Raw genomic sequence first — 26,791 nt, 5'->3', positions numbered from 1 at the left:
GACTGGGATGTCTTCAGTATCTACTGTTTCAACGACTGAGGAAAGCTTGACATCGGAAATGGTGACTGGAACATCCTCAGCAGTGACAGAAAACACATCTACAACAACCAGTTCTTATACTACAGAGACATCAAGCGAGACATCTACGCTTTCCACTCTCTTGACAACGCCCACAGGTGCGAGCTCCACACCATCAAGGGAAGCTACAACACCTACTCCCAAAATGACAACCGAGGTTTACTCTGCTACAACACTGGGAGAAACTTCCACAGCATCCGAGGGTAGCACTGAGTCAAGCCACTCGGAAACAACATTACATGTCACAAACACAGAATCTACTCTTTCTCAGCAATCATCCACCACAGCATCAGGCTCTGAGAGTACCACTGAAGCCACGACCTCTCCACTTTCAAGTACACCCAGTCAAGCAGGCACCTCCCAGTCCACGTTCACCAACCAAGGCCAAAAGTACCACACAAGGCTCAACAGAGAGATCGTCACCACAGACAGCTTCTACTCCCACAGAGGAAACGTCATCCATAGTCAGTCCTGGCCCTTACCGAGCATCTATGTCCACTACGATGGAAGCCACCTCAACCTTGTCCAATCCGGAATCTACAAAAGAAACGTCGAGCACAGAAACAAGTCAAACCTCGACTGTTTCCACTCAATCGGCCTCCACGGAATCTGCTTTCGTTGCCACTGCATCTTTAACTTCCTCTGAGGAGCCAACGACTCAAGAAACGACAATGACTGGGATGTCTTCAGTATCTACTGTTTCAACGACTGAGGAAAGCTTGACATCGGAAATGGTGACTGGAACATCCTCAGCAGTGACAGAAAACACATCTACAACAACCAGTTCTTATACTACAGAGACATCAAGCGAGACATCTACGCTTTCCACTCTCTTGACAACGCCCACAGGTGCGAGCTCCACACCATCAAGGGAAGCTACAACACCTACTCCCAAAATGACAACCGAGGTTAACTCTGCTACAACACTGGGAGAAACTTCCACAGCATCCGAGGGTAGCACTGAGTCAAGCCACTCGGAAACAACATTACATGTCACAAACACAGAATCTACTCTTTCTCAGCAATCATCCACCACAGCATCAGGCTCTGAGAGTACAACTGAAGCCACGACCTCTCCACTTTCAAGTACACCCAGTCAAGCAGGCACCTCCCAGTCCATGTTCACCAACCAAGGCCAAAGTACCACACAAGGCTCAACAGAGGGATCGTCAACACAGACAGCTTCTACTCCCACAGAGGAAACGTCATCCATAGTCAGTCCTGGCCCTTACCAAGCATCTATGTCGACTACGATGGAAGCCACCTCAACCTTGTCCACTCCGGAATCTACAAAAGAAACGTCGAGCACAGAAACAAGTCAAACCTCGACTGTTTCCACTCAATCGGCCTCCACGGAATCTGCTTTCGTTGCCACTGCATCTTTAACTTCCTCTGAGGAGCCAACGACTCAAGAAACGACAATGACTGGGATGTCTTCAGTATCTACTGTTTCAACGACTGAGGAAAGCTTGACATCGGAAATGGTGACTGGAACATCCTCAGCAGTGACAGAAAACACATCTACAACAACCAGTTCTTATACTACAGAGACATCAAGCGAGACATCTACGCTTTCCACTCTCTTGACAACGCCCACAGGTGCGAGCTCCACACCATCAAGGGAAGCTACAACACCTACTCCCAAAATGACAACCGAGGTTAACTCTGCTACAACACTGGGAGAAACTTCCACAGCATCCGAGGGTAGCACTGAGTCAAGCCACTCGGAAACAACATTACATGTCACAAACACAGAATCTACTCTTTCTCAGCAATCATCCACCACAGCATCAGGCTCTGAGAGTACCATTGAAGCCACGACCTCTCCACTTTCAAGTACACCCAGTCAAGCAGGCACCTCCCAGTCTACGTTCACCAGCCAAGGCCAAAGTACCACACAAGGCTCAACAGAGGGATCGTCACCACAGACAGCTTCTACTCCCACAGAGGAAACGTCATCCATAGTCAGTCCTGGCCCTTACCGAAGCATCTATGTCGACTACGATGGAAGCCACCTCAACCTTGTCCAATCCGGAATCTACAAAAGAAACGTCGAGCACAGAAACAAGTCAAACCTCGACTGTTTCCACTCAATCGGCCTCCACGGAATCTGCTTTCGTTGCCACTGCATCTTTAACTTCCTCTGAGGAGCCAACGACTCAAGAAACGACAATGACTGGGATGTCTTCAGTATCTACTGTTTCAACGACTGAGGAAAGCTTGACATCGGAAATGGTGACTGGAACATCCTCAGCAGTGACAGAAAACACATCTACAACAACCAGTTCTTATACTACAGAGACATCAAGCGAGACATCTACGCTTTCCACTCTCTTGACAACGCCCACAGGTGCGAGCTCCACACCATCAAGGGAAGCTACAACACCTACTCCCAAAATGACAACCGAGGTTAACTCTGCTACAACACTGGGAGAAACTTCCACAGCATCCGAGGGTAGCACTGAGTCAAGCCACTCGGAAACAACATTTCATGTAACAAACACAGAATCTACTGTTTCTCAGCAATCATCCACCACAGCATCAGGCTCTGAGAGTACCACTGAAGCCACGACCTCTCCACTTTCAAGTACACCCAGTCAACCAGGCACCTCCCAGTCTACGTTCACCAACCAAGGCCAAAGTACCACACAAGGCTCAACAGAGAGATCGTCACCACAGACAGCTTCTACTCCCACAGAGGAAACGTCATCCACAGTCAGTCCTGGCCCTTACCAAGCATCTATGTCCACTACGATGGAAGCCACCTCAACCTTGTCCACTCCGGAATCTACAAAAGAAACGTCGAGCACAGAAACAAGTCAAACCTCGACTGTTTCCACTCAATCGGCCTCCACGGAATCTGCTTCCGTTGCCACTGCATCTTTAACTTCCTCTGAGGAGCCAACGACTCAAGAAACGACAATGACTGGGATGTCTTCAGTATCTACTGTTTCAACGACTGAGGAAAGCTTGACATCGGAAATGGTGACTGGAACATCCTCAGCAGTGACAGAAAACACATCTACAACAACCAGTTCTTATACTACAGAGACATCAAGCGAGACATCTACGCTTTCCACTCTCTTGACAACGCCCACAGGTGCGAGCTCCACACCATCAAGGGAAGCTACAACACCTACTCCCAAAATGACAACCGAGGTTAACTCTGCTACAACACTGGGAGAAACTTCCACAGCATCCGAGGGTAGCACTGAGTCAAGCCACTCGGAAACAACATTACATGTCACAAACACAGAATCTACTCTTTCTCAGCAATCATCCACCACAGCATCAGGCTCTGAGAGTACCACTGAAGCCACGACCTCTCCACTTTCAAGTACACCCAGTCAAGCAGGCACCTCCCAGTCTACGTTCACCAGCCAAGGCCAAAGTACCACACAAGGCTCAACAGAGGGATCGTCAACACAGACAGCTTCTACTCCCACAGAGGAAACGTCATCCACAGTCAGTCCTGGCCCTTACCAAGCATCTATGTCGACTACGATGGAAGCCACCTCAACCTTGTCCACTCCGGAATCTACAAAAGAAACGTCGAGCACAGAAACAAGTCAAACCTCGACTGTTTCCACTCAATCGGCCTCCACGGAATCTGCTTTCGTTGCCACTGCATCTTTAACTTCCTCTGAGGAGCCAACGACTCAAGAAACGACAATGACTGGGATGTCTTCAGTATCTACTGTTTCAACGACTGAGGAAAGCTTGACATCGGAAATGGTGACTGGAACATCCTCAGCAGTGACAGAAAACACATCTACAACAACCAGTTCTTATACTACAGAGACATCAAGCGAGACATCTACGCTTTCCACTCTCTTGACAACGCCCACAGGTGCGAGCTCCACACCATCAAGGGAAGCTACAACACCTACTCCCAAAATGACAACCGAGGTTAACTCTGCTACAACACTGGGAGAAACTTCCACAGCATCCGAGGGTAGCACTGAGTCAAGCCACTCGGAAACAACATTTCATGTAACAAACACAGAATCTACTCTTTCTCAGCAATCATCCACCACAGCATCAGGCTCTGAGAGTACAACTGAAGCCACGACCTCTCCACTTTCAAGTACACCCAGTCAAGCAGGCACCTCCCAGTCCATGTTCACCAACCAAGGCCAAAGTACCACACAAGGCTCAACAGAGGGATCGTCAACACAGACAGCTTCTACTCCCACGGAGGAAACGTCATCCACAGTCAGTCCTGGCCCTTACCAAGCATCTATGTCCACTACGATGGAAGCCACCTCAACCTTGTCCACTCCGGAATCTACAAAAGAAACGTCGAGCACAGAAACAAGTCAAACCTCGACTGTTTCCACTCAATCGGCCTCCACGGAATCTGTTTCCGTTGCCACTGCATCTTTAACTTCCTCTGAGGAGCCAACGACTCAAGAAACGACAATGACTGGGATGTCTTCAGTATCTACTGTTTCAACGACTGAGGAAAGCTTGACATCGGAAATGGTGACTGGAACATCCTCAGCAGTGACAGAAAACACATCTACAACAACCAGTTCTTATACTACAGAGACATCAAGCGAGACATCTACGCTTTCCACTCTCTTGACAACGCCCACAGGTGCGAGCTCCACACCATCAAGGGAAGCTACAACACCTACTCCCAAAATGACAACCGAGGTTAACTCTGCTACAACACTGGGAGAAACTTCCACAGCATCCGAGGGTAGCACTGAGTCAAGCCACTCGGAAACAACATTACATGTCACAAACACAGAATCTACTCTTTCTCAGCAATCATCCACCACAGCATCAGGCTCTGAGAGTACCACTGAAGCCACGACCTCTCCACTTTCAAGTACACCCAGTCAAGCAGGCACCTCCCAGTCTACGTTCACCAGCCAAGGCCAAAGTACCACACAAGGCTCAACAGAGGGATCGTCACCACAGACAGCTTCTACTCCCACAGAGGAAACGTCATCCACAGTCAGTCCTGGCCCTTACCAAGCATCTATGTCCACTACGATGGAAGCCACCTCAACCTTGTCCACTCCGGAATCTACAAAAGAAACGTCGAGCACAGAAACAAGTCAAACCTCGACTGTTTCCACTCAATCGGCCTCCACGGAATCTGCTTTCCGTTGCCACTGCATCTTTAACTTCCTCTGAGGAGCCAACGACTCAAGAAACGACAATGACTGGGATGTCTTCAGTATCTACTGTTTCAACGACTGAGGAAAGCTTGACATCGGAAATGGTGACTGGAACATCCTCAGCAGTGACAGAAAACACATCTACAACAACCAGTTCTTATACTACAGAGACATCAAGCGAGACATCTACGCTTTCCACTCTCTTGACAACGCCCACAGGTGCGAGCTCCACACCATCAAGGGAAGCTACAACACCTACTCCCACAATGACAACCGAGGTTTACTCTGCTACAACACTGGGAGAAACTTCCACAGCATCCGAGGGTAGCACTGAGTCAAGCCACTCGGAAACAACATTACATGTCACAAACACAGAATCTACTCTTTCTCAGCAATCATCCACCACAGCATCAGGCTCTGAGAGTACCACTGAAGCCACGACCTCTCCACTTTCAAGTACACCCAGTCAAGCAGGCACCTCCCAGTCCACGTTCACCAACCAAGGCCAAAATACCACACAAGGCTCAACAGAGGGATCGTCAACACAGACAGCTTCTACTCCCACAGAGGAAACGTCATCCATAGTCAGTCCTGGCCCTTACCAAGCATCTATGTCCACTACGATGGAAGCCACCTCAACCTTGTCCACTCCGGAATCTACAAAAGAAACGTCGAGCACAGAAACAAGTCAAACCTCGACTGTTTCCACTCAATCGGCCTCCACGGAATCTGCTTCCGTTGCCACTGCATCTTTAACTTCCTCTGAGGAGCCAACGACTCAAGAAACGACAATGACTGGGATGTCTTCAGTATCTACTGTTTCAACGACTGAGGAAAGCTTGACATCGGAAATGGTGACTGGAACATCCTCAGCAGTGACAGAAAACACATCTACAACAACCAGTTCTTATACTACAGAGACATCAAGCGAGACATCTACGCTTTCCACTCTCTTGACAACGCCCACAGGTGCGAGCTCCACACCATCAAGGGAAGCTACAACACCTACTCCCAAAATGACAACCGAGGTTTACTCTGCTACAACACTGGGAGAAACTTCCACAGCATCCGAGGGTAGCACTGAGTCAAGCCACTCGGAAACAACATTACATGTCACAAACACAGAATCTACTCTTTCTCAGCAATCATCCACCACAGCATCAGGCTCTGAGAGTACCACTGAAGCCACGACCTCTCCACTTTCAAGTACACCCAGTCAAGCAGGCACCTCCCAGTCCACGTTCACCAACCAAGGCCAAAATACCACACAAGGCTCAACAGAGGGATCGTCACCACAGACAGCTTCTACTCCCACAGAGGAAACGTCATCCACAGTCAGTCCTGGCCCTTACCAAGCATCTATGTCCACTACGATGGAAGCCACCTCAACCTTGTCCACTCCGGAATCTACAAAAGAAACGTCGAGCACAGAAACAAGTCAAACCTCGACTGTTTCCACTCAATCGGCCTCCACGGAATCTGCTTCCGTTGCCACTGCATCTTTAACTTCCTCTGAGGAGCCAACGACTCAAGAAACGACAATGACTGGGATGTCTTCAGTATCTACTGTTTCAACGACTGAGGAAAGCTTGACATCGGAAATGGTGACTGGAACATCCTCAGCAGTGACAGAAAACACATCTACAACAACCAGTTCTTATACTACAGAGACATCAAGCGAGACATCTACGCTTTCCACTCTCTTGACAACGCCCACAGGTGCGAGCTCCACACCATCAAGGGAAGCTACAACACCTACTCCCAAAATGACAACCGAGGTTTACTCTGCTACAACACTGGGAGAAACTTCCACAGCATCCGAGGGTAGCACTGAGTCAAGCCACTCGGAAACAACATTACATGTCACAAACACAGAATCTACTCTTTCTCAGCAATCATCCACCACAGCATCAGGCTCTGAGAGTACCACTGAAGCCACGACCTCTCCACTTTCAAGTACACCCAGTCAAGCAGGCACCTCCCAGTCCACGTTCACCAACCAAGGCCAAAGTACCACACAAGGCTCAACAGAGGGATCGTCACCACAGACAGCTTCTACTCCCACAGAGGAAACGTCATCCACAGTCAGTCCTGGCCCTTACCAAGCATCTATGTCCACTACGATGGAAGCCACCTCAACCTTGTCCACTCCGGAATCTACAAAAGAAACGTCGAGCACAGAAACAAGTCAAACCTCGACTGTTTCCACTCAATCGGCCTCCACGGAATCTGCTTCCGTTGCCACTGCATCTTTAACTTCCTCTGAGGAGCCAACGACTCAAGAAACGACAATGACTGGGATGTCTTCAGTATCTACTGTTTCAACGACTGAGGAAAGCTTGACATCGGAAATGGTGACTGGAACATCCTCAGCAGTGACAGAAAACACATCTACAACAACCAGTTCTTATACTACAGAGACATCAAGCGAGACATCTACGCTTTCCACTCTCTTGACAACGCCCACAGGTGCGAGCTCCACACCATCAAGGGAAGCTACAACACCTACTCCCAAAATGACAACCGAGGTTTACTCTGCTACAACACTGGGAGAAACTTCCACAGCATCCGAGGGTAGCACTGAGTCAAGCAACTCGGAAACAACATTACATGTCACAAACACAGAATCTACTCTTTCTCAGCAATCATCCACCACAGCATCAGGCTCTGAGAGTACCACTGAAGCCACGACCTCTCCACTTTCAAGTACACCCAGTCAAGCAGGCACCTCCCAGTCCACGTTCACCAACCAAGGCCAAAATACCACACAAGGCTCAACAGAGGGATCGTCACCACAGACAGCTTCTACTCCCACAGAGGAAACGTCATCCACAGTCAGTCCTGGCCCTTACCAAGCATCTATGTCCACTACGATGGAAGCCACCTCAACCTTGTCCACTCCGGAATCTACAAAAGAAACGTCGAGCACAGAAACAAGTCAAACCTCGACTGTTTCCACTCAATCGGCCTCCACGGAATCTGCTTCCGTTGCCACTGCATCTTTAACTTCCTCTGAGGAGCCAACGACTCAAGAAACGACAATGACTGGGATGTCTTCAGTATCTACTGTTTCAACGACTGAGGAAAGCTTGACATCGGAAATGGTGACTGGAACATCCTCAGCAGTGACAGAAAACACATCTACAACAACCAGTTCTTATACTACAGAGACATCAAGCGAGACATCTACGCTTTCCACTCTCTTGACAACGCCCACAGGTGCGAGCTCCACACCATCAAGGGAAGCTACAACACCTACTCCCAAAATGACAACCGAGGTTTACTCTGCTACAACACTGGGAGAAACTTCCACAGCATCCGAGGGTAGCACTGAGTCAAGCCACTCGGAAACAACATTACATGTCACAAACACAGAATCTACTCTTTCTCAGCAATCATCCACCACAGCATCAGGCTCTGAGAGTACCACTGAAGCCACGACCTCTCCACTTTCAAGTACACCCAGTCAAGCAGGCACCTCCCAGTCCACGTTCACCAACCAAGGCCAAAATACCACACAAGGCTCAACAGAGGGATCGTCACCACAGACAGCTTCTACTCCCACAGAGGAAACGTCATCCACAGTCAGTCCTGGCCCTTACCAAGCATCTATGTCCACTACGATGGAAGCCACCTCAACCTTGTCCACTCCGGAATCTACAAAAGAAACGTCGAGCACAGAAACAAGTCAAACCTCGACTGTTTCCACTCAATCGGCCTCCACGGAATCTGCTTCCGTTGCCACTGCATCTTTAACTTCCTCTGAGGAGCCAACGACTCAAGAAACGACAATGACTGGGATGTCTTCAGTATCTACTGTTTCAACGACTGAGGAAAGCTTGACATCGGAAATGGTGACTGGAACATCCTCAGCAGTGACAGAAAACACATCTACAACAACCAGTTCTTATACTACAGAGACATCAAGCGAGACATCTACGCTTTCCACTCTCTTGACAACGCCCACAGGTGCGAGCTCCACACCATCAAGGGAAGCTACAACACCTACTCCCAAAATGACAACAGAGGTTTACTCTGCTACAACACTGGGAGAAACTTCCACAGCATCCGAGGGTAGCACTGAGTCAAGCCACTCGGAAACAACATTACATGTCACAAACACAGAATCTACTCTTTCTCAGCAATCATCCACCACAGCATCAGGCTCTGAGAGTACCACTGAAGCCACGACCTCTCCACTTTCAAGTACACCCAGTCAAGCAGGCACCTCCCAGTCTACGTTCACCAGCCAAGGCCAAAGTACCACACAAGGCTCAACAGAGAGATCGTCACCACAGACAGCTTCTACTCCCACAGAGGAAACGTCATCCATAGTCAGTCCTGGCCCTTACCAAGCATCTATGTCCACTACGATGGAAGCCACCTCAACCTTGTCCACTCCGGAATCTACAAAAAGAAACGTCGAGCACAGAAACAAGTCAAACCTCGACTGTTTCCACTCAATCGGCCTCCACGGAATCTGCTTCCGTTGCCACTGCATCTTCAACTTCCTCTGAGGAGCCAACGACTCAAGAAACGACAATGACTGGGATGTCTTCAGTATCTACTGTTTCAACGACTGAGGAAAGCTTGACATCGGAAATGGTGACTGGAACATCCTCAGCAGTGACAGAAAACACATCTACAACAACCAGTTCTTATACTACAGAGACATCAAGCGAGACATCTACGCTTTCCACTCTCTTGACAACGCCCACAGGTGCGAGCTCCACACCATCAAGGGAAGCTACAACACCTACTCCCAAAATGACAACAGAGGTTTACTCTGCTACAACACTGGGAGAAACTTCCACAGCATCCGAGGGTAGCACTGAGTCAAGCCACTCGGAAACAACATTACATGTCACAAACACAGAATCTACTCTTTCTCAGCAATCATCCACCACAGCATCAGGCTCTGAGAGTACCACTGAAGCCACGACCTCTCCACTTTCAAGTACACCCAGTCAAGCAGGCACCTCCCAGTCCACGTTCACCAACCAAGGCCAAAATACCACACAAGGCTCAACAGAGGGATCGTCACCACAGACAGCTTCTACTCCCACAGAGGAAACGTCATCCACAGTCAGTCCTGGCCCTTACCAAGCATCTATGTCCACTACGATGGAAGCCACCTCAACCTTGTCCACTCCGGAATCTACAAAAGAAACGTCGAGCACAGAAACAAGTCAAACCTCGACTGTTTCCACTCAATCGGCCTCCACGGAATCTGCTTCCGTTGCCACTGCATCTTCAACTTCCTCTGAGGAGCCAACGACTCAAGAAACGACAATGACTGGGATGTCTTCAGTATCTACTGTTTCAACGACTGAGGAAAGCTTGACATCGGAAATGGTGACTGGAACATCCTCAGCAGTGACAGAAAACACATCTACAACAACCAGTTCTTATACTACAGAGACATCAAGCGAGACATCTACGCTTTCCACTCTCTTGACAACGCCCACAGGTGCGAGCTCCACACCATCAAGGGAAGCTACAACACCTACTCCCAAAATGACAACCGAGGTTTACTCTGCTACAACACTGGGAGAAACTTCCACAGCATCCGAGGGTAGCACTGAGTCAAGCCACTCGGAAACAACATTACATGTCACAAACACAGAATCTACTCTTTCTCAGCAATCATCCACCACAGCATCAGGCTCTGAGAGTACCACTGAAGCCACGACCTCTCCACTTTCAAGTACACCCAGTCAAGCAGGCACCTCCCAGTCCACGTTCACCAACCAAGGCCAAAATACCACACAAGGCTCAACAGAGGGATCGTCACCACAGACAGCTTCTACTCCCACAGAGGAAACGTCATCCACAGTCAGTCCTGGCCCTTACCAAGCATCTATGTCCACTACGATGGAAGCCACCTCAACCTTGTCCACTCCGGAATCTACAAAAGAAACGTCGAGCACAGAAACAAGTCAAACCTCGACTGTTTCCACTCAATCGGCCTCCACGGAATCTGCTTCCGTTGCCACTGCATCTTCAACTTCCTCTGAGGAGCCAACGACTCAAGAAACGACAATGACTGGGATGTCTTCAGTATCTACTGTTTCAACGACTGAGGAAAGCTTGACATCGGAAATGGTGACTGGAACATCCTCAGCAGTGACAGAAAACACATCTACAACAACCAGTTCTTATACTACAGAGACATCAAGCGAGACATCTACGCTTTCCACTCTCTTGACAACGCCCACAGGTTCGAACTCCACACCATCAGCACAAATTTCAACAGCTAGTGCCAATTTGACCTCACACCTCTTCACCAATACACCTACGTTTAATACAACCGTTAAAACCTCAACAGCTCCTGTGAATGACACAACATGGATCCCAATGACATCATCTACAGATCAGTGTACAAGTCAGTATTTTCTCATTGCATGTGGTATATGCGAGTATGTTTCCTATGCTTGTGTCTGTCATTGTTTGTTGGCCTGTGTAACTGTTGTTGTCTGGTGGATCGATAACTTGATCTTTTGGGTGGCAATTGTCCTCTTGGTAATTCTCCTGGGTGGCAATTGTCAGGGTGGCAATTGTCCTAGACCCCTTCTGACTAGCATACCGTCCTCATTCCAATGCCGGTAGTATTGCTGCGTCCGGTACTAAATACTAACACCTCTGTGTAATGGATGAGTGTTACCTGTTGGGCATGTCCACCGTCCCCCGAATACATGGTGGCATCCCCGAATTTCCGTGGCCCTTCATATGTATATTCATATGTGTTTCATAGTTATGTTTTTCTTTCCACCATCTATAATGTGTTTCGGTGGATCATTAAGATTGTTTGTTCTCTTGCATTGACGTTTCATTTTTAAATGTATTTTTATTTGTGTCTTCTGATATATAGTAAACATTTTCAGTGCTTTGTTTAAGTTCATTTTAAGACTTACATCAAAATTGTAATTGAACAATCTGAAAGAAAGACGATCAAACTTACCCTGAAAACATTATGTCGTAACTGCAAGAACTCTTTTCCAGCATCAACTAGGGCAACGTTTTTATTAGATATACAGTGCAACGTGCCTTTGAAGAGAGAAAATGTCCAAAAGCTGGATATGATGGTAATGTTCTTAACTGCTAGATATACCTTTACATGTGGTCGTGGTGATTCCTACACTGCAAGTTTAGTGTGGACCTTGTTCTTCAAAATATTCAACTTCTCGTCAGAATTGTATTTTATTACAAAACTCCACATGGTTAAGTAACTCGTTGGCAAATTCGGTCTTTTAGCTACCATGAACACAATTCTTTCTAATTATTTTTTAGAGATTTTTTCAGTCCTACTCAATCAAATCATCTTAAATTTCAGTTCCAGAACCAAGTATTTAAGGGTCTTCCTAACGTCGCTGCAGTCTCGGTGGTGTGAGTAGTCAGTAGTCCATCAAAGATCTGTTACATGGGGAGGACATCTACGAAAGGCGTCCCAAAAGTAGTCGGCCTCACCCAGACAAATATACAAATGCAGCTGTTTTTTATGTTTTATTTTTCTACATATTGTGTGTCAACCTCAAGAAAATTGCTTTTGCCATGTTCCAGCCTCACTATCCCCATTTTGTTTGACACTTTATATTGTTACCCCTAAAAAACGCAAAATCTGCAATAAATGTATCATACATGCAACTTCAGGAAACAAAATTTTGTGTGTTTGAGATAGGCAAAGTTCTCTAGAATCAAACGTAGATATCAAAGTGCATAAAAATGCAGTTTGAAACTACGATCGCATCCCCCATGACGTTTACTGAAAGAGCTTGTTTTGGAGACACTACCCAACCCCTTTCAGATGACGCAGGCATAAGGACATAGTTTATTCTAACGTTTTCACTTATTCATACATAATGCCAAGGGTTCAAACTAAATACTGAATGGCCACACAAGTGTCAGCACTCAATATATTGTAAACAGTGCCAGCTTGAATATCTGGACACAGTATTTTTGAAAGATTAAAATGGGGTTGTCCCTTAAAAACAGCCCCGTCTAAATATAAATCAAGCAATCTTTGAAGGTTGATTATGGCGGGAAGTCATCCAATATTGTACTGAACATATTGTATATGATATTATCTGAGGGCATACCATTATCCAAGAGGTTCAAAATAACAGTTTTTCACTTTCTGCAATTTTTAAAGAAATATTATACCCAAATGTGTTGTGCTGACTAACATTTCGTTAACCACATTACCCACAACTGTGAATTTTTGGATATGGCTTTGCTAAAAATGATTCCTTCAAAATAAAATGGAAGCTTTTCTAACATTGGACATCGAGAATATAGTTTGGCCGACTACGTTTGGGACGCCCCTCGTAGATCTTATATACAGACAAACTTTATGCAAAAAATACTTCCTTATTCGGTAGATTCGACGTTTCGATACAGATTCCTGTATCGTTGTCAGCAAGTATTCTTGTATCGTTGTCAAGCAAGTACAACAATGCCACTCAAAGAAGTCCCCTCGTAGATCGTTAACCACGTTTGTCACGTCTCACATTTCACCTCCCGCGCAAAACAAAGTTGAAAAACACCACATCCTTTCATAATGTTGCCCTGCCTGCTACCGGGATGGGAAGACATGCTTACCCCCCTTAACCCGAACACCCAGAGTCGTCACTGACATCCAGTGCTGCTTTTACCTAGTGTTGACTATTTGATCCTTAACGCCGGTCTGAAGACCGGTTATCCTCTTGCACTGAAGTTTCACGTGTAAATTAACTTTAAACAACAAATCCAACAACTATTATTGAAGGATGTAAGATGTGCAGTGAATAAACTGAAACGTTCACAATCTTCTGGTAATCAAGAGAGATAAAGTTTCAGGCAAATTCAAGGGATGTTCATGCAGTTGTTGCAAGTTGCGTTTTGGTGAATCTTGCTGTGTGAAATAGTAAGAGAAATTAATAAGTTGTATGATGTGGAACCTCTCCCTATGCCATCAGGAATTACACAGACTCAGACGCAATATTCCCGTCGATCGGGGTTAGACAGAGATATAGTACAGCTCTGTTGCCGAATGTGTGCAAGAGAAACTGTGAAGAATGTTACAGTAAGTGCCTCTTCTCAACAGTGCCAACAGTGCCAACAGTAACCAGCTAACTATACAGATGAGATATGTATCTGGACACAGACAAGACCCTCGTGACAAACTCAGGTCAACCAACAGTTTAAGGGTGTTTCTGCAATCCAGTGCAACCATCTTCCGTCCTGACAACACTTCCTGCCTCGTGGATGTGTCAACACCTCGTGTCTGCGACATCGACAAACGAACTTGTCAAGACAAATGTGGTGAGTGTGAAGTAAACATTCTCATCTGCAGCAGAATTATATGTGTACGCACCCATAACCTTCCCTCCTCCTGAAACATACACAGCCTCCCCTCCACCTGAAACATACACACAGCCTCCCCTCCACCTGAAACATACACACAGCCTCCCCTCCACCTGAAACATACACACAGCCTCCCCTCCTCCTGAAACATACACACAGCCTCCCTTCACCTGAAACATACACACAGCCTCCCCCACCTTCTCCTGGAAACATACACACACAGCCTCCCTCCTCCTGAAACATACACACAGCCTCCCTCCTCCTGAAACATACACACAGCCTCCCTCCACCTGGAAAACATACACACAGCCTCCCCTTCTCCTGAAAACATACACACAGCCTCCCCTCCTCCTGAAACATACACACAGCCATCCCTCCCTCCTGAAACACACTGAAACATACACACAGCCTCCCCTCCTCCTGAAACATACACACAGCCTCCCTCTCACCTAAAACATACACACAGCCTCCCCTCCACCTGGAAACATACATACACAGCCTCCCTCCTCATGAAACATACACACAGCCTCCCTCCTCCTGAAACATACACACAGCCTCCCTCTTTTCCTGTAAACATCCACTTTCACCTGAAACATGCACACAGCATCACCTTCTCCTGAAACATGCACAGAGTTCCTCCTCCACCTGAAACATGTCCATGAGAAAACATCCATGGTCCTGTCGCCAATCCTATCAACACTGACTCACAGGTCACAACTCTTGGAACACACACACACTATAGATGTTTGCTGTTTCAGTTGCCATCGGGGTGAACGCCACTTGCAGCCCATGTTCCCTATACAACGTCACAGGGGACTGTCGTGACGGGGACTGCTTAGATAACAACACCGAAGCAATTTGCAGGTGAGACTCACAGCTACTAACGCTTCCAGTTTTATCTAATGGGTTTTCTAGTCATATATACATCTACGTGCGACCTATTGACTTACGCATTGAGCCACACACAATTTCAGATGCCCATCAACCCACAGCGGTGAGTTTTGTCAGTACCTGGCATCACACAACCCAAGACCCACCACTCCACCAGAAGATGACCGTCTTGTCGTCATCCTTGTTCCTGTAGTCGTCATGGCTGTAGTCGCCCTTCTAGCAACGTGCTGTGGACTGGCAATGTACAGGAGACGTCGTCGTCAACGACGACGTCGTATCCCGTTTGACGATAGGTAAGGTTGAACACGCACGTTCAGTGAGTGAATGAGCGAGTAAACAGATTGTATCGCTGCATCTCTCAGTATCCCAACAACAGAGGGCACCAGGGTATGTACGGTATATGTTCTCGGGTCCTGTCGATAGAGCAGGTCATGCGTTACCTTTTCGCGAACATTTGGTTCACTGATTTTTTAGGGATCCATTCCTGTAATAACCGGTGAAGATCCGGGTTAGAACTAATCTTTAGCAACCCGTGCTTGTCGTAAGATGGGACTAACGGAATTTGGTGGTCAGGCTGGCTGACTTGGTTCACACATGTCATCTTATCCCAGTTGCGCAGATCGATGATCATGTTGTTGATCAAAGGATTGTCTGGTCCAGAGTCGATTATTTACAAACCGCCTCCATATAACAGACATTCATGTAATTGCCATCAGTATTTTGTCATTTACGCCAGTAGAATCTGTTTCAGCAGATATTATTATCTGACATACATTTCCAATTTTTTTTTATTTGTATATTTGTCTGGCCAACTATTCGATTACTCAATACAGCGTAACCTGAATATTGCTTCCTCCCAATAGCGCTTCCTTCACCATGCCCACAAGTACCTTCCTGCCTCGGTATACCCGCAACTGGCGCCAGTTCTCTGACTTCGGCAGCATGTCCAGCATGGGAGACGCCGATATAGAGGCGCCCTCGTTCCGCGGCTTCGACTGCCAATCATCTACCCCACGACGCCGATGAAGACGTCACTGACGTGTTTTCAGGCACAGCTCAGACGGTAAAGGCATATCATAATATACTATTCCCACTTTGCTAAAGGATTAAATCATTGATTCAACGAAAACTATGATGTGGGTCCTAATTTGGTTTAAATATCTAAGCATATTGTAGCATGGATCCTAGGTTTCAGTATGTCTGAGTACCTAACATCTTCTACATGTTTATCTTTACAGCCTCCGTGGTTAACCCGGTGTGGTACTTTGATGCTTTGGATCCCAATCATGACGTAAGTCAGTAATATCCACATGTTGGCATCTCATGTCCGTAAGGTTATATAGAGATATTCTGTTGTCCTGAGTAGTAGTGGTACATTATTTACAAGAAGCGGTAAGATAGGTGTTCCACTACAGCTGATCCTATCTGCCCATGGGGTAGTCTAGAATTTAAAGCGTGTATTCCTCACACTAAAGCGCTGGTTCGCCCACATTGGACACAATGACCGAAACCTATACTAGGCACATAAAGAAACTGTGCATACAAAAATTTAAAATCTAAATTTATCAAACCTGTGTAGACACACAAGGATTCAAACTCAGAGATTAGTGACATGTATCCAACATGCATGCACATGCAAAGTTCCGTGACGTCAGTGGATTCGTCCTTGAGACGTGCAATACGTTGTTGCGGCTATTGAAACGCATAGCATGCCAAGGCTCACGTCTGCATAACGTCATGAGGCCATTGGGATGGCCCGTGGGGGAATGTCTCAACGACAAGTGGCTGCACATTTCCACTGCCACCGGAACACCATTTCTGCACTGGTGAGACGCTACCAGAACACAAGTGACATCATCGATCGGCCACGTTCTGGACGTCCACGTGTAACAACTCCAAGACAGGACAGATGGATAAGGGTGACCCATCTTCGCCACAGGTTTCAGACTGCAGTGATGACGTCTACGCCGTCTTCCTCGTCCGCCAGATAACGTCCTTGACCTTGCAACAGAACTTGAAAGAATCTGGTGTGACATCCCACAAGCCTTCCTTGCACGTTTGATAGGCTCTATCCGTCGTCGATGCGCTGCTGTTCTCAATGCCGATGGTGGACATACCCGTTATTGAGCTTGTGACATGGTCGTTTGACCCCTGTCCCGCTTGTGGACTCGTGACGTCATTGTGATTGAATTTTCAATTGAAATTCTCACGATTTGTTATGGTCTCATGATCCCTCCATTAAAGTTTATATGTACCTTTGACATTGTTATCGTACTTATCAACTGGGATAATATTTTGACAATGCACAGTTTCCTTATGTGGCTTGTATATTTCTAATGGTCTTCGTAGTGATACTAAAATACCAGCTCTAGATTGCCTACTCAGTATGAAGACTTAATACATACGCCGGGCAGAATGTGTCAGAGTTGAGTGAGTATGGTTTTACGCCGTCTTTGGCAATGTCCCGGCAATATCACTTTTGATTTAATGATAGTTATAGATTCCACGATAATTATCGCTCATTGCATCCACAGAAGAACCCATCTTCACACGTCAGTGTCAAACTTTATTTCACAAAGCAAGCGTTTTCGTATGCGTGTGCAAGTAGCCCCTGTATGTTATTCGGTGACTACCGCCATGCGCCAGATATTTACTTAATTATTTACCTATTTCAGTTTCGAATAGACAGACCTGTAGTGCAACCAACGCCATTAACACCGTACCTGTAATGGTAAGTATTACAGAGGTCAATATCAAAATGTCAAAATGAAGAATTCCTTTTTCAATTTGATATAGCTCATTAGCATGCATTAGTATTTCAATGTTTCACGAAGCGGTATACTCGTCGCTTCCTTTCTGTCTCGTTGGCTCCATGCGTACGATTAGTGGTAACATTTACGATATTCAATGACTACATTCAGATAATATACAAGTTCATCTCTCAGTATACTTGACTATGCGGACATTGTTTTGATTACTATTGATTTTCGATGTTTATTGCTGTATCACGGTTTTCCAATTCGAGGAGCAAAAAGATTAGCACAGATATTTCCACTGCCCAATGACATTGTACTATTAAGCCTGTTTGTTCGACCAACAGTTCGACCACGCAATGACTGGATGATACAAGGCATTTTGCCAATATTAGGCAAAGGCAAAAGTGACGAGTGTATATGAACGATTTCACCTCCGGAAATGTAAACTGACTCCCCAAACGATGATGACGTCACAGACGTTGCTCCCGAGTCGACCGAAGTCGAAGATACACAATCCCAATGATCACCCATATGAATGCAAAGGTACATTATTACGTCACAGACAGTTGCTATTCTCCAACCAAGCTCCGATCCACAGCTACAACATTCCGGTGACAAAGCGACCGCAGTGTCAGCAATAATCGGAACAATTCACAAAAAGGATGTGAGCCTACTTATCCGCTGATTGTAAAAGTCACTACGCGTCTGTGAGTCTGTGCATACGTCCCAGATGTCGCCAGGAGGAAGTCCACGTGTCTGGAACTATGTGATTGTGGGGCCCAGCCCAAGGTTGGCAGCATGCGACGTGGAAAGGGAAATACTAACTGCATACCCCTCTCAATATGTCTTGATTCATGGAGGAAACAATTCAGTTGGCATAAAAGCAAAATATTCGCGGACATTATGTGCTTAGATCGCTGAAATCAGTGACGACACCAGACGTTCTTGCAAATGTTGATCGTGTCCACCGGTAGCACTCCCCATGCACGTGGTGTATTCTCGACAGCTACTTACCTAAACATATTGATCAGCGTACAGCACTGAACAACCCGCCCATCGATACGACGTGCACTCAACAGAACAGTCACGCGTTGCCACTAAAGACGATTAATCTGATTTTCCATAATGTATATAGTACACTTATTTATGACACTTCCAGTGTTTTGTCTGTGTCAGACCGCCCAGTTAGTTAAGGAATAGCATGATCTGTTAGTCGTTATAGGAGATATCAACTGTATGTTAAAAATCAATATCATGACATTATCATTTGTTGAGGATCTTATGAACTGATCGAATGGTGATATAAATAAGTTTGTTCGAAAGTCGACATCGCTACATTTTCATCTGTTGATATAACTATGCTCTGGTAGACTATTGACATGTTTATTTTGTTTCTCGTGGATTTCTTGACACTACTATTCTCTGTCTGGTGTTTGACGTCACTATTTTGTATGGATGTTGTTCATGCTATGCTCTGATTGGACGTTTCATATCGTTATCAGCCCACACGTTCGTGTGCACACAAACTCTTTCAACTTGAATGTTTGAGCCAAAGTTTTCAAGTGTAATATATCTACCATTACCCTTTACCATGCTATCCTTGGGAAATCCCACTCACAAACACACAAACAATACTTAATACATTATTATATACAAAGCCGTGTTACTTGGAGGATGGGAAATGTATGAAAATAATCGCGGATCGTTTAATAGGCAGTACTAATCGAGAGTACAGCTGCAGCCACAAGTACAGATAGCTGGTAATTTGAAGTGTAATGTTTGTACAATATCTAGATTTCTATTGCTGCATATAGTCCTTACAATATGGCGTTTTTCTTGTGCAACATGGTCTTAGCGTAGCGGTCTTGTTTATTGTTGCTTTATTTTATGAATTAGAAAGAACCAAAGCGGATACCTGGCTTCTGAGATATATTTTTATACATTGTTAATATTTATAACCTTTTACAATATTGAAGAATAAAATGAATCTGGCATTGGTTGGTAATAGTTCTGTGTTCGTTCAGACTGGACTGGAGTGTAATCATAAGGCAGACAGTCCAGCTTGGTACAAGATACCACGGTCATCGGCAGATCATCACGGTCTTCATGTATGCTTCTTGTGAGTGGCGAGTTGGTTTTCTGCGCTGCTTTTAGCAATATTCCAGCAATATCTGCGACAGGAGACACCAGAATGAGTTTCACACATTGTACCCATGTGGGGAATCAGACCGGGTCTTCGCGTGACGATAGCAACTTTAACCATCCAGGCTACCCCACCGCCCCCATGTATGCTTCTAACAAACAGAAGCGTTTGCATATTCTAAAGAAATGAAACTGAAAAGGTTAACAAGTCAAAATATACACATAATCGGGTATATTTATCTGGACATACATAATATTTCACAAAGCGCATCACGAAATATTCAGGATGAACATGTATTTGGAAGCTTGAAGAAGAAGCGTTAGCTTAGGATTATTAAACTATTTAATTTGTAGGTGCCCTTATTAAAAGCATGATGCGAAGGCAGGCAGAGTCAACCTTTAGTCCAGTGGCACAGATGAAAGCAGTCTTGGAGTTTTAAGAGTCCTTCATAGAGACAGACAGACAGACAGAGACAATACTTTATCTCCCATCATGCGGACATGCCTTTCCTACAGACTACACTCAATGTCATTTTCTGAGACCAGAACCTTATTTTTCAGGCTCTTACCACATCATACCCTCACAGTTTTATAACTGTTATATGACCTCTTTGAGGTTGGCTGTAACTTAACCTGCCTTGCTTGGGGAACAGGGTCTTTGTCTGTTAGTATAAACCGACTTTCTATCATAAGAACATAAGAATTTAACTCACTTTGCATACTAGGGTAATATTGGATCAGGACTGCATACTTCTACATGCCTCCAAGTATATTTCACTTATTGTGTATATTTTCACAATTTTACACTAAATCTAATCCTACTACAGTAAGCGCACTTTCTGCTGAGCTTACTGCAATCTTGAGTTCGGGCTGCTCAGTTAAAAGTCTCTAATGTGAAATTGATATGTCTCCTACAGATTTCTGGAAAGGAGAGTCTCCCAAAAGGATTTGGCATTTTGTCACTGGCACATTTGTTTTCAAATATTCTTCTTAGGGTCTGTCAGAGGTAGGAAATAAAATACTATGTACCATTTGTTAATGTAAACTTGTAAGGTTTGTAAATCAGTCTTGAGGATTATAAATAACAAAACAATTAAATCAGTCCTCTTGAGTTTGGCCAGTTTTATATATTTCATCTGAATAAAACCAAGGAAAACACAGCTTGAGAGAACAATTGAACAGTACTAGACATGGCAGTGCTGACACTGTGATCTAAAAGTGTACAAACTATGCTGCAACAAAGAGAACAGAGCAAAATAATGTGATTATGATCAGACAATATCTCCGTCTGGGCTGTGACATCTTAACCAGTGGGAGAAAACAAACACCGCTTTAAACACAAAACTCTAACAAATAATCTAAAGAGTTTAATTAAACTAGTAATATTTCTACCACTTCCATGACCCAATGCAGAATGTAGAGATACCAGTCTCTGCTGCCTCCCTCATAAATGTTCACCTTCAACAACTGTTTTAATTGTGACCCTTTCGTTGTATCCCAGGACAAGCAGAACAGAGACTTGTTCCCATGGAAGTATTTAATTTGGCTCTAAAAACATGAGAACTACTTCAAACAAGAACTACTATATTTCTGTTTAGTATTTCAACAGTAATAATCATTACAGAAGCACCAGAAAATATTCTAACATAATTGTACCTGCTGTTCACAGTTTGTTTCCAAATGTATATTTCTAAATCACGGTTTAGGAAATGCAAATTAGACTTTTGTTATGAAAAGTCAATCGAGTAACATTTAATTTCAGTAGTAATTAGTCAAAAATTGACACCCCTAAAATTACTTTAAATTATATCTCAAACTCAAGGAATTCAGGGAGAGTCCACCATGATTTGGTGTATGCGTACTGACTACCAGGACTGTGTCTAATAATCATACCCTGATAGAATTTAAAATTAATACACTGAAAACAATATGAAGAACCCCAGACAAAATCAAATTTAAATATCTTCAGCGAGAATTGAAATGTAAGCACAGTGTTCACGATTTAAATGGATTAGTCAAAAATCATGATGAAACTGTTTTGAAACTTGTAGCTATGTAAAATTACATTACCTAAAAGCGTCAGAAAGTGTGCATAAAATTTCCAAAGCAAGCCCCTGCAACACTGTGTCAGAGAACACTCAATGGAGGAACATTTCAGCTGTCATGTTCCATCAAACTGACCTGTGTGCATTTACCAAAAATATCTCGGGGCCCTAGTTTTATCAAAAACTTCAATTTAGGCAACACATGTTTGTTAGGTAATGTCCAAAATGACCATATATATTTCTCACAATTATTGACAGGGGTACATTTAACTGCAGGGAGTTGTTTTTTATCAGTGAAACCCTAAATCCTTAGGTGTATTCTGATCCAGTTTGGTCATGTTTTCACCCACAACATTCATCAACGGGGGAGGAGTCTTTATTGGAGGCTGTGGGAAGAAAACAAAAATAATTGATTAATGCATACAGTTAAAAATTCTTATCTGCAAAGTTTATGGGACAGTTGTTAACTTGGCAACACATGCGTACAACAAAACAAACAATGACCATTCTAAACAAATAAATCATATTGCTTCACTACTAAAAGCATTAAACAAATAAAATAACACAAAACCTCAGTTGCCTCTTAGGTTAAATAAGTAGTAAAAACCATGCTCAGTACCACAGTCAAAATGTAATAGACAAGAACAGCCACATAATATCCATTCAATGTCTAATTTATAAACTATCAGATATAGGTTTTCGAAAATATTGACAATAATATGGATTGCATTTTCATAAAGTCTAAAAATACTTCGTTACATGAGTATGAATAACTGTATAAAACTCTTTCAAAATTGCACCAAAATCCACCCGAGGACTACTACATGAGTTCACCTAGCTTGTTTCAAGTCACTAGCAGACTTTCAGTTCAGTGACAATGTTAGTGATTACTGAGCCAAGATACAGTTGTTATCTCAGCCTTCAGACATATTGATAGGAAACAAACCATTGAAGTAGGATACAAACACCTCACAACATCAAAAGTTACGGAAATGCATGCGAACAATTGATGTCTTCCAAGGGAAGAATGTATCTTTACCAAATGCAGCTGCTCTTGAGAAAGAAGAACATAATAGTTTTTGGAAAATTACAACCAACTGTAGGTTGTATCAAAGTTACAACACCTTAGATACCTGCTACTTCAGTAGCGTTGTATGCAAAGTGATGAATATTCATTTTGTCTGGTATGTCACAGATGCCATGATGCAGCACTAACACAAAGCCTTCCTAACATGGGCGTCTGAATCAGTCTACAGCAAGGATCAGTACAAAGAGTATCAAAATAGATGTTTTGCTTTATATCTAATACATTTGCCTGTTAAAGGTTTCATTGGTTGGAACTAAAACTTTGGAGTTTTGCAAATACTTGACATTATTTCTCGAAAATACAAAGTTAATAAACACTGATAAAAGTTTAGATAGTTTATCATTTTGAAACACATTAGTACAGACTGAAGACAATTGAAACAGCTGCACATCAATGAGAGTCAAAGGATCAATATAGAGTCAGTTTATTACCATTCTGATATAAATGCATCAGTACTGAGAAATTATTGCCAAAATGGCACCCATACCTGGTAATGACAGCATGTCAACATTCACTATTCATGATTAAAATAACTAAACAAAGTAAAGGGAAATCTCCATACATCAATTTTATTCCTTGTTTTGCTTCACCTAGGGTGAAACAATATTTTGACACAAACATGAATTTATGTATATCCATAAAAAGCAGACAAACTGTTATTACATAATGTATGTAAGCAGTTTGCCAAATTCAGTACAACATATCTGAAATACAATTTTTATGTACAGTTGATATCACCAACATTTCCAAGATGATTATACACTGACTGCTAAGATATATGTCAACTGAGATGATTGGCTGGATGTATCCTGAAGTCCCCTTGACCTTGTCTCAGTCACCTTGACCTTATATCAGTGGTTTCAGCTGGGAGTTGAGCTGCCACCAAGATACCAAGGACAACTTCTCGCAGGGACTGAAAAAACATATTGTATGATTATATTATTGCCTAGTGTTTGGTATTACCAGATGTCAGATGTGTATGAGAGTGTGTCAATGTTAAACCCGGACTCCAACAAGCAGCCACACAAACATCTGCACACACCTTGTGTATATAGTGCAAAATATTAGAGTGCAACACTGAAAGAAATACAGTCAACCTCTTTCACGATGATCATGGATTTGTTGAATTCCTGTTTGTCTCATACTGCATGAAATGCATTCTCTCGCGAATTCCTTTTATAATTTATCAAATTCATACTTGTATCTGTCGAAATGGCTGAGGAATGCCAGCATGTATCAAACTCATTTGTGAGTGCCAAGTTTTTCAAATTTAGCATAGCATTCCTCTGATGAGTTAAACGGTTTACAAATGATATATCCTCCTTCTACTAACTCCACACACCATTGAATTAGAGTCATTTTACAAGTAGACAGGAATCTTTAATAATTTACTAGCGTCAAATAAAGCCAAATTAACAAGCACACCGGCATTAAATGCCGAGTGTTATTTTTGGCAAGAATTAGAAAAAATGTTTTCAGCAAAATTAGGTGTAAGCCCGATAGAAGTTGCCAAAGCTTTATGTTTAGATTGTATTTGACATATTTTTGGCAAAATTAGAAAAAAATGTTTTCAGCAAAAAAATTCATGTATGTAAGCCAAATAATGAAGCTTTTTATAATGGTATGCTGCTCTATGCCTAATGAGGGTGAGGGAGACTACTCAGGCACAGCTAAGAGTTGTCTTCCCTATTTGATCCTCCTACAAGGCAGCCAGTGATTGCCATTGTGGTCCCCTGATGTAAAATGTACTACATTGACCGAAACCTCTGACAATTTATATTGACAGGGATACAACTGCATATAAGCATAACATTAATTTGTTTTGTGTTTACCTTTATTTTATCAGCACACAACAGCATGCCACATCAGTTCACACTAGTGAATTACATTCCCTTACATACCTTTAAACACATATTACATCATGAGCTGCAGTCGGATGCCATTATCAACAGTCACGGGTTTGGAACTTTACCCCAAAGCATACTAAAGCATAATGCTTTTACTACTCAGGGAAAGATAGAATTCCAACCAGCAGCATCTGCTAAAGAGATTCATCACTTTCGTCACTGTAGATGAACCTGATGCACAATGGGAGCTAGTTTATCTGCATTTTGATTTATGTGCTATGAATGGTTAACTCTCTTGTGCTTCAATGTTATATTTTGCTCCATATGTCAGCACCATTAACCAGCAACTGATCCAAAATTTGCATAGGACATGGTGATATAGCTGAGAATTACATGTACAGAGAGACAACAAAACAACAAGCCACAGTGACAGATCTGAATTAGGGTTGATGACAGACAGGTGTTGGTGGAGTGAAAGGCAAGGCAAAGCAGATGAAGCCCAGGGTGGTTGACTGCAGTGTGTGGCTACAGGGGTGTGATTCCTGTTCATGTCAGGGCTATGGTGAGCCAGTGGGATATACTCAGCATCAAGGTTTGAAGGGTCCAGTTTGGTTTTGGGAAGTAGTATACACAATAGCGGGCGGCAGGGACCCGTATAGGTGCACCAAGTCTATAAGCTCCAAACTAGCCAATTAGGCTCCCAGAGTCACACAAAAAATTAGTGTTTTGCACAAAACTGCATTTGAGTTTTGGACCACTTTTTGTTTGCATTGTTTTTTTCTTTTATTGCATCCAGAAGCCACAGCATATATCCCTAAAACAGAGGCTGATTGGGGTAGCCTGAGTGGTTAAAAGCGTTAAGCTCGTCCGCGCCGAAGACCGGGTTAGATTCCCCACATGGGTACAATGTGTGAGAAGCTCATTTCAGAGTGTCCCCGTCATTGATATTGCTGGAATATTGCTAAAGCGGCGTAAATACCGTACTCACTGCTCACTCCAAAACAATCCCAACTGCTTTCGTGGAAAATGCTCTCCGCATAATACAAACAAAGTAGGGGCAATGGCGGCATGCAGCCCTCAATAAGCCAACAGGGAAAAATGGGAGAGGATTGGGATTCCCATATAGACATATGGGATGTGTGGAATATATATACCCAGGAAAACAGACCATGCCACCAAAGAAGAGATTTGTCTTGGACCAGATCCAAAGAAATATAGCTCCCTTAGCTGTGTGCTTCCAGCAAGCCAGTTCAAAAAGTGCTTTGGTATTGGGTCCCACAAGGCTGTGCGAGCTATGGCAAGAGCCTGCTGCTAAACCCTCGACCCTATTGCCTGCTGGCCCGAGATAAGCTCGGCGTCGCACTCCAGCACAGCCCGTATTGCCTGCTGTCAAAAGATACAAACAAAGTAGAAGGCAATAGCCGGCGCCAAGCCCTCAATCACCAACAGGGCAGAGCATTTTCCACGAGCA

At 44.1% G+C, this 26,791-nt stretch overlaps 2 protein-coding genes across 2 annotated transcripts; both read left to right on the top strand.

Annotated features, from left to right (window-relative positions):
• The first annotated feature begins 809 nt into the window (after positions 1 to 809).
• Positions 810 to 2,225, top strand: LOC124284677 (mucin-22-like). The gene has a single exon (XM_046720777.1). It carries the CDS (start codon positions 810 to 812, stop codon positions 2,223 to 2,225), a length of 1,416 nt encoding a protein of 471 aa, XP_046576733.1.
• Positions 2,226 to 2,310: 85 nt separating this feature from the next.
• LOC124284688 (serine-rich adhesin for platelets-like) lies at positions 2,311 to 16,469 on the top strand. The gene is made up of 9 exons (XM_046720789.1): positions 2,311 to 5,043; positions 5,126 to 9,470; positions 9,628 to 11,595; positions 12,213 to 12,295; positions 12,544 to 12,596; positions 14,302 to 14,510; positions 15,311 to 15,416; positions 15,527 to 15,736; positions 16,307 to 16,469. Exons 1-9 carry the CDS (start codon positions 2,311 to 2,313, stop codon positions 16,467 to 16,469), a joined length of 9,870 nt encoding a protein of 3,289 aa, XP_046576745.1.
• The last annotated feature ends 10,322 nt before the right edge of the window (positions 16,470 to 26,791 follow it).

This window comes from Haliotis rubra, unplaced genomic scaffold (genome assembly GCF_003918875.1).
Source record: "Haliotis rubra isolate DU_JTF1 unplaced genomic scaffold, ASM391887v1 Scf342, whole genome shotgun sequence".
Taxonomy (NCBI): Eukaryota; Metazoa; Mollusca; class Gastropoda; order Lepetellida; family Haliotidae; genus Haliotis; species Haliotis rubra.
This window is presented reverse-complemented; position numbering and strand designations above follow the sequence as displayed.

Bases quoted from the DNA above. Each gene is read 5' to 3' on its own strand.
- LOC124284677 (XM_046720777.1), top strand. From the start codon at position 810: ATGGTGACTGGAACATCCTCAGCAGTGACAGAAAACACATCTACAACA.
- LOC124284688 (XM_046720789.1), top strand. From the start codon at position 2,311: ATGGTGACTGGAACATCCTCAGCAGTGACAGAAAACACATCTACAACA. The intron at 5,044-5,125 runs GTCAGTCCTGGC...AATCTACAAAAG, and splicing joins CAGAGGAAACGTCATCCACA to AAACGTCGAGCACAGAAACA. The intron at 9,471-9,627 runs GTACCACACAAG...ATCTACAAAAAG, and splicing joins GTTCACCAGCCAAGGCCAAA to AAACGTCGAGCACAGAAACA.